We start from the raw sequence: 9,559 nt of genomic DNA on the forward strand, positions 1-9,559 counted from the left end.
CCCTTCTTCCCATTCTGCTGCCCGGTGCTCTGAGAGTCTCAGCATCCTCTCTGTGCCTCCATTTCCCACCCCAACACCTTTCATTAACCCCTCTGCTCCCCACCTTCACCGCAGTGCACGGCTGGGCAGATACCCGGGCCATCGGTGCGGTGGAATGTCTCGCCAACTCGCAGCCCTGGCAGGCAGGTCTCTTCTTCCTCACTCGTCTCTTCTGCGGAGCAACCCTCATCAGTGACCGCTGGCTGGTTACAGCTGCCCATTGCCGCAAGCCGTGAGTGACCCGGGCTGACCACCCTGGGGAGAGGAATGGGGGTAGGGGGAGGATGGCGGAGTCGCTGATAAGTAGCTTGTTTTTGTTATTGTTAATGCCGTCTCATATGACTTCCAACGCATAGCGACTTCATATAAGGTTTGCTTGAAGTGGCTGATGGGTTTGAACCGCCCACCTTGTGGTTTACCCTACAGCGCCACGCCAGGACTCAGCCCCTATGTTGGTATTGTTAGTTGCCCTAGATCTTGGCAAACCCATGTGTTTTCATTCATGTGATCTTTAGACAGCATATATCTCCTCAAGACTATCTTTTAAGGTCCCTCTGAGTGGGTTCCAGCCATCAACCTGTTGGCCCCTGAGGGCTCCTCTAAATCTCTAAAACAAAACTAGAAGTACCGAGGGCAAGTGGAACCCACATATGGTTCCCATAGGGTTTCCAAGGTTCTAAATCTTAAATGAAGCAAATGGCACACCTTTTCCCTTCAGAATGACCCGTGGGTACAATTGCCCTTTCCTTATTGGCCCGGTGCTTGAACCATGGCACAACTAGGGATCCTTCTGAAAATTTCTTGTCCTAATCGACTTGATCCAAAGAGTATAAGATTGGAAATGTAGAATCCTAGAATGTGGTCCACAGAAACCCAATCAGAACCCAAAATTCTTGGATGCATGAAAGTTTAGAAGTTCAACCTCAGACATTTCTAGCATATTAGAATTATAGAATTCTGGAGCAACATTGTCCAAAAAAAACTATAAAGTGAGCCACATATGTTAAGTTTGAGTTTTCTAATAGAAGCATTTTTAAAAAGTGAAAAGAAACATGTAAGATTAATTCTAATAATAGTTTTAACTTGACATATTCAAAATATCTTTATTTCAACAGGGAGTTGATTTTTGAATAATTATGAAGGAAATAAGGAACTCTGGTAGTGCAGTGGTTGTGAGTTGGGCTGCTAACCGCAAGATCAGCAGTTCGAAACTTCCAGCTGTTCCACAGGAGAAAGATGAGGCTTTTTTGCTCCTGTAAAGATTTACAGCTTCGGAAACCCTATGCAGGGTCGTTCTGAGTTGGAAACGACTCCGCAACACACCACTCCCACAATGAATGAAATATTTTTCTCTTTGTGGGGAATGGAGGTATTAACGCTTTTAAATCTAGTGTGTATTTTACTCCTGTTGTTGTTGTTAGGTGCCATCGAGTCGGTACCGACTCATAGTGACCCTATGCACAGCAGAACAAAACACTGCCTGATCCTGGGCCAACCTCACTATTGTTGCCATGCTTGAGTCCATTGATGCTGCCACTTGACCAATCCATCTCGTTGAGGGTCTTCCTCTCATCCTGACCCTCCACCCTACCAAACATGATATCCTTCTCCCGCAACTGGTCCCTCCTGACAATATGTCCGAAATATGAGAGACCAAATCTGGCCATCCTTGACCTCGGCACAGCATTATTGGGACTAATTACATATCTGATCATGCAATCCTTGTCTTAGATTCAGAGTATTCTGTTTTCACTGAATATAGAAACAGCCCTATAATCTTTTATTCATGATGTTCTAGAAAACTGTGTTTCATGGAATTCTAAAATCTTGAGCCAAGAGAATTCTTTCTGAAGGCTAAGAATCCTAACTGTATATAATCTGTTGTTAGGTGTCATCGAGTTGGTTCTGTGTCTCAGAGACCCTTTGCACAACAGAATGAAACACTGCCCAGCCCTTCACCTTCCTCACAATTGTTCTTCTGTTTGAGCCCATTGTTGTAGCATGGTGCCAATCCATCTTGTTGGAGAGCTTCTCATATTTGCTGATCCTCCACTTTACCAAGCATGATGCTCTTCTCCAGGGACTGGTCCCTCCTGACAAGTCCAAAATACGTGAGACAAAGTCTCACCATTCTTGCTTCTAAGGAGCTTACTGGCTGTTCTTCCAAGACAGGTTTGTCTAGAATCGAGTGGACGTCATATGCCGGAATATTGGCATTCCAGATTCCTAAAACTTTAATTCAGATAATTCTAGTTGTAAGCTATTTGAATCCCTAACTCTTTTTTTTTTTTTTTTTTTTAAGGTTTTTATTGTGGATTGAGTGAAAGTTTACCTGGCAGATCACCAGTTTTACATTCAACAACTCATACACCTTGTTTCATTACAATGATTATAATCCCCTCCGTGTGCCATCAGTTAACAGTATTTCTCTCTATTCACTTAAGCATTTTTTAAAAATCCCTAACTCTTAAATGTCTAAATCCATAAATTGATGGAATTCTAGAATGATGAAATTCTAGTCCTATTATCCCAGAATCATGAATTCATAGAACGTTAAAACCTGTCGCCTCCAAATCGATTTGACTCATAGCAACCCTGTAGGACACTGTAGACTGTCAACAGAGGTTCCACGGCTGTGATCTTTACATCTTTCTCCTGTGGAGCAGTTGGTGGGTTCAAGCTGAAGACCTCTTAGTTAGCAGCTAAGCACTTAAACCACTGTGCCCAGGACTCCTTCATAGAATGTGAGAATCGTAGAATTCTAGAACCTATAGTTTTGGGCATTGGAAACTCTAGACTTCTAGAATCTGCTGGATGCAGGAACTTTTTCTACTTTATCTCTAAAGGGTGGCCATCCATGATGTTCCAATATTCTTCCCTCTAGGAATGAAGTACAGAGATTGAGGCATCTTTGTGGGAATTTCCCATCATGTACTGCTTCCCAATGGGACCTCTTTTAGTTTAGGTTTGTACATCAGGCTGGGATATGTTTGGATTTCAGTCCAAAGACAAAGCAGGGCAAAAGCAAAAACAGACATATGGAGGAAGAAGAAATTCAATAGCAGATTTTGGGAAGAGAGGTGTGAGAAGCTGGCCATTCAGACATAGAGCCAAGATAAAGATAAAGAGGCTAAGAGAGAGAGAGAGAAACAATGTCCCCCACCCAAACCCTGAATTCAGTCATTAGTTGGATCCTTAATGTCAGAGGCTAGAAGATGAATATCTACAACACCAATGGGCTTCCAGCTGTCCAAGGCACAGAACCAGAGCAGAACACATGGGCTGGGGTTGCAGCAAGAAGGCTTTAGGTTAGACTGCAGAAGTAAATGTGTTGAGGGGTGAGGGCTATGTCAAGCAGAAGACCAAGATCACAAGTTAACCCAAAATGATCTCCAATTTGGGAATTTTCCATATCCCATCCGTCCACACACACACACACACACACACACACATAAGCCACTCCCCACAGAAGCCACCAGACCTGTGGGGGCAGAGGTGGGGTTGTTGTTGTATAGTAGGTGGGGCCCCATGTGCCCACACAGTTCCAGAGGACCCGGGTCACCACCAGGACTCTGGGTGGGGCAGAGAGGAAGATGGCTCACTCAGCATGGAGTTTAGATGGTCATGAGGCTTTGCAGGGGAGGAATATAAAGAATGAGGCAAACAAAGAGGCAGAGTAGGAACAGGGGCCCAGAGAAGGTGTGTGGTGTGTGATGGATCACATAGCACTCTAGTGGACAGGAAAACAGTAAGGGTCTGTGTCTTTCTTACAATAGTATACCCTGGGTCACAAATACATGATAGGGGGTCCACAGAGGGTGTGCGCCTTACTTAAAATCACATAGTACCCTAACACACAGGAAAACAGGTGGAGTGTGTGTCTTGCTTAAAATCACATCCTGAGTAGCTAATAGATTGGTTGTATTTTGGCTGTGTGCCGTGGAGTTGGTTCTGACTCATAGCGACCCTGTACAGTGTTTCCTAGGCTGTAAATCTTTACAGGAGCAGAAAGCCTCATCGTTCTCCCGTGGAACAGCTGGTAGTTCCAAACTGGTGACCTTGCGGTTCGCAGCCTGACTTGTAACCATTATGTTACCAGAGCTAATAGATGATGGGGGGAAATTCTAGCGAAGTTGTGTGCTTTGTAGTAAGGCACACAGCACCCTGACAGAAAGGAAAAGACTGGGATTGAGAAGATACTCATCTTATCATTGCTTGACCTCTCAGCCTGTCCCTACAGGTACCTGTGGGTTCGCCTCGGGGAGCACAACCTCTGGCGATGGGAGGGTGCAGAGCAGCTGTTCCGGGTTACAGACTTCTTCCCCCACCCTGGGTTCAATGACGACCTCAGAGCTCAAGACCACAATGATGACATCATGCTGATTCGCCTGCCCAGGAGAGCCCGCCTGAATTCTGCTGTGAAGCCGCTCAACTTCAGTGACAACTGTGTCTCTGCAGGGACTCAGTGCCTCATCTCAGGCTGGGGAGCTGTGTCCACACCCGTAGGTATGGCTTTACCTGCAACGTACTCTCTCATGTCCTAGGCCAAGGGTTTGACACTACTCTTTCTTTGTCTTCTTCATCTCTGTTTTTCTTTCTATCTATCTATCTATCTATCTATCTATCTATCTATCTATCTATCTATCTATCTCTACCTACCTACCTGTCTGTCTGTCTGTCTGTATTTATCTACCTTTCCATCCATCAGCTATCCATCTAGCTTTACCTACCTGTCTGTGTCTATCTATCCATCCATCCCTCATCTATCTATCACCTATCCATACCTATCTCTCTGTCTGTTTTTATCTATCCATCCATCCCTCATCTATCTATCACCTATCCATACCTATCTGTCTGTCTGTCTGTCTGTATCTATCCATCCATTCCTCATCTATCTGTCTATCATTTATCCATACCTATCTCTCTGTCTGTATTGATCTGTATCAAGGAACCCTAGTGATACAGCAGTTAAACACTTGGATGCAAGCTGAAAAGCTGATGGTTCCAACCTGCCTAGCAGCCCCACGGGAGAAAGATGTGGTCACTGTAAATTGAAACAGGCTGAAAAGTGGCTAACAATAGCATCTATCTATCCATTCATCTAGGAGTCCTGATGTGGAACTGTAGGATAGGCACTGGACTGTTAACCACAATGTCAGTAGTTCAAGCCCATCAGCTGCTCCATGGAAAGCATACAGAGCTGCTGGGAGTTGGAGCCAGCTAGATGGCACTTAACAATAACAACAACATTCATTCCCCCATATATTTCATCAGATATAAACCAAAAACAAAACCCACTGCCTTTGAATTGTTTTTGACTCATATCAACCTTGTAGGACCGAGTAGAGCTTCTCCTTAGGGCTCCAGGGACTGCGCTATGGCAGCCGACAGCTTCGCTTTTCTCCCATGGTGTAGCTGGTGGGTTTAAACCACCAATCTTGCAGTTAGCAATCTCCCATCAAATATTGTCGTTGTTGTTAAGTGCCATCAAGCCAGTTCTGACTCATAGTGACCTTGTATAGGGTTTCCAAGGACTGCCTGGTAAACTTGAACCACTGACTTTGTGGTTCAAAACGACCTTGCAGTCCAGCACATTAAACTCAGCACCACACCATGACTCCAATATATATACATTGTTAAGTGCTGTTGAGTCAGTTCTGACTCGTAGCAACCCTGTATAGGGTTTCTGAGGATCAGTTGGTGAGTTTGAACTGCCGAATTTGTGGATGGCAGTCAAGTGCTTGTTCTTCAGTGCCATACCAAGATTCCACCATTATATTATAGGTTGTTGTTGCTAAGTGCTGTGGAGTCAGTTCTGACTCATAGTGACCCTGTATAGGGTTTCCAAGGAGTGGCTGGTGGAATCACAAATCAGTAATCCATTAGCTAAATTTGGTCTCCAAGATCATTGTTGGAGTAACTTAACAAAAGTATGAATTTGTTGCTGCCTTCATCTAAAACCTGGGAGATTACAAGTGAAAGCAAGATTTCTTGAAAACAAACAAACAAACAAACAAAATGGCTTTACTGGGCCACATCCTCCAAATAGGAACCTCTGTGTAATTGGTAGAAGTTGACCCTTCAGATAAGATGTGAGTTCACTGGTTCATTACAGTCCACCCCATTGGACATTCCTTCCCTTCATAGTCCTCTTCATTCACGTGGGATCATCAGAATCCTGGAAGCATCTGAGTTCAAATGAAAAGGTAATAGAATTTTCCCATGAACTTTTTGAAGGCCTCCTCATATCTTTCTATATATCTGCTTCTAGGGACCCTGGTGGCACCGCAGTTAAATGTTTGACTGCTAACTGGTAGGTTGGTAGTTAGAGATGTGGCCACCTGCAGAGATGTGGCCACCTGCTTCTGTTAAGTTTTTCACCCCTGAAAATCCAATGGTGGTAAGTCTTCTGGATCCCTTAGTGTTGCTATGAGTTGGAATGAACTCCAATACAATGGGTTTCTTTTCTTACTTTTTCAAAGTTTACTTTTGGAAACCTTGGGTGAAACAAATGGTTAACTATCTGAGCCCGCCCACAGGTTCCTTAGAAGAATAGCTTCAGATGATCTGCTTCCAAAAGATCACACCCTGGAAAATAATATGGAGTGCAGTTCTATTCTTCACTCAAGGGATTACCATGAGTTGGAATCAGCTTGATAGGGATTGGTTTCGTGGGGTTTTTCTCTTTGTTTTGTTTTTAATTTGCTTCTACTTCTTAACTATTGTTAGGTGTCCTTGAGTGCATTTAGATTCATGTTGATCCCATGTATCGTAGTAGAACTGCCTCAAAGGGATTCATTCCTAGGCTGTAATATGTACAACCACCACTTATCTGTCAGTTTGCTCTGGTGGCTTTTGTGTTGTTGTGATGCTAGAAGGGACGCTACCAGTATTTTAAATACCAGCAGGGTCTCCCATGATGGACAGGTTTTAGCGGAGTTTCCAGACTAAGACAGACTAGGAAGAAGGAGAGGCAAACCACTTCTGAAAGGTTAGCTGCTAAAAGCCATAAGAACACCAGCAAACCAACAAAACAGGTCTGATGTAGTACTGGAAGATGAGCCCCCCCAGGTTAGAAGGCACTCAAAATATGACTGAAGAAGAGCTGCCTTCTCAAAGTAGATTTGCCTTTAATAACATGAATGGAGCAAAACTTTGGGGACCTTTGTTTGCTGACAGGGAACAACTCAAAATGAAAAGAAACTACTGCAAACATCCATTAATAATGTGGAATGCATGAAATATGAATCTAGGAAAATTGGGTGTTGTCAAAAATGAAATGCAATGCAAAAAGATCAATATTCTAGGCATTAGTAAGCTGAAAGGGACCGATGGTGTTGGCCATCTTGAATTATACAATCATATGGTTTATTATGCCAAGAATGACAAATTGAAGACGAATGGCATCCCATTCAGTCTTAAAAAGAGCATCTCAAGACCTATCTTAAAGTACAGTGCTGTCTGTGATAGGAAAATATCTGTATGCCCACCATGAAGACCAGTTAATATCACTGTTATTCAAATTAGAGCATTAAAAAAAAGCCAATGACAAAGAAATTGAAGAATTCTACCATCTTCTTCAGTCTGAAATTGATCAAATGTGTAATCGAGATGCATTGATAATTACTGGTGTCTGGAATGGAAACGTTGGAAACAAAGATGAAGGGGTTGGTAATTGGAATAATACGACCTCAGTGATAGAATAGATCTGGGGATTGCAAGACAGAATTTTGCAAGACCAAATTTGCAATTTTCATTGGAAATACTCTTTTCAAACACATAAACAGTGACTATACACATATACCTCTCCAAGAATCAAATCAACTGCATTTGTGGAAAGAGATGATGGAGATGCTCAATATCATCAGCTAAAACAAAGCTAGGAGCCAACTATGGAACAAACCATCAATTGTTCACATGCAAGTTCAGGATGAAGCTGAAGGAAATGTAAGGAAAACCCTGAAAGCCAAACTATGACCTTGAGTATGCTGTTGCTGCTGCTGTGTGCCGTGGAGTTGGTTCCAACCCATAGCAACCCTGTACAGGGTTTCCGAGGCTGTAAACCTTTACAGGAGCAGAAAGCCTTATCTTTCTCCCGCAGAACCACTGGTAGTTTTGAACTGCTGACCTCACGGTTCGCAGCCCTATTCGTAACCACTACGCTTCCAGAGCTCCTTATGACCTTGAATATATCCCACCTGAATTTAGTGACCATCTCAAGAACAGATTTTGTGCATTAGATACTATGGGCTGAAGATTAGAGTTGTGGATGACATCAACAACATCACACACAAGGAAAGCAACAGATCATTAAAAAGACAGGAAGAAAAGAAAACACTGAAATGGGTATCAAAAGAGACTCTGAAAATTGATTTTGAGCATAAAGAAGCTAAAGCCAATGAAAGAAATGATGATGTAAAAGAGCTGATGAAGAGAAAATCTCAAAGGGCGGCTTGAAAAGACAAAGTATTGTAATGAAAATACTGGAGTTAGAAAACCAAATGGAAAAACAAAACAAAAACATGCTAAGCATTCTCAAGCTGAACGAACCAAAGAAAAATTCAAGCCTTGAGTCATAATGTATAAGGATTCTATGGGCAAAATATGAATAAGAGTCCTGGTGTGGTGCCGTAAGATGAAACTGAAAGGTTGGCAGTTGAAATCTACCAACTGCTCCTTGGGAACACTATACAGGGTTGCTATGAGTAGGAACAGACCCGACGCCACTTAGCAACAACATAAGCAAAATATTGAATCATACAAGAAGCAACAAAAGAAGATGAAGTCACTCAGCCAAAAAGAACTGGTCCAGTGTGCAGCCATCACAAAGAGGTAGCATATGATCAAGAACAGTTGCTATTGACTAAACAAGTCCAAGATGCACTTGAAGGCATTGAAGAAAAACAAGGCACTAGAAACTGATGGAATGCAACTTGAAATGTTTCAACAAAGTGATTCAGTACCGAAGGTGCTCACCTGTCTATGTCAAGAAATTTGGAAGATGGTTACCTGGCCAACCAATTGACAGAGTTCTATATATTTGTGCCCATTTCAAAGAAAGGTTATCCAATAAAATGCAGAAGTCATCGAACAATATCTTTAATATCATATGCAAGTAAAATTTTGCTGAAAATAATTCATAAATGGTTGCAGCAGTACATCAGCAAGGATCTGCAATATATTCAAGCCAGATTCAGAAGAGGATGTGGAACGAGGGATGTTGTTAAGTGCCATGGAGTTGGTTCCGACCCATAGCGACCCTGTATAGGATTTCCGAGGAGCGGCTGGTGAGTTTGAATCACCAATGTTGTGATTCAAACCGATATTGCAGTCCAGCACATTAACCCACAGTGCCACACCAGGACTACAGAATGAGGGATATCATTGCTGAAATCATATGGCTCTTGGTTGAAAGCAAAGAATACCAGAAAAATTCTAATTTATGCATTGTTGACTGTACAAAGGCATTTGACTGTGTGGATCATAACAAACTAGTGATAGTATGGAGAAGAATGGGAAT

The 9,559-nt window shown here is 42.7% G+C and overlaps 1 protein-coding gene across 1 annotated transcript in view; it reads left to right on the forward strand.

Annotated features, from left to right (window-relative positions):
- KLK9 (kallikrein-related peptidase 9) overlaps nt 1-9,559 on the forward strand; it is a 17,590-nt gene that overhangs the window by 2,034 nt on the left and 5,997 nt on the right. The window contains exons 2-3 of the mRNA XM_006868370.1: nt 115-271; nt 4,280-4,545. Coding sequence (XP_006868432.1) covers nt 115-271; nt 4,280-4,545 — 423 coding nt within the window. The remainder of the gene's footprint in view (nt 1-114; nt 272-4,279; nt 4,546-9,559) is intronic.

Source organism: Chrysochloris asiatica, unplaced genomic scaffold (assembly GCF_000296735.1).
Source record: "Chrysochloris asiatica unplaced genomic scaffold, ChrAsi1.0 scaffold00116, whole genome shotgun sequence".
NCBI lineage: Eukaryota > Metazoa > Chordata > Mammalia > Afrosoricida > Chrysochloridae > Chrysochloris > Chrysochloris asiatica.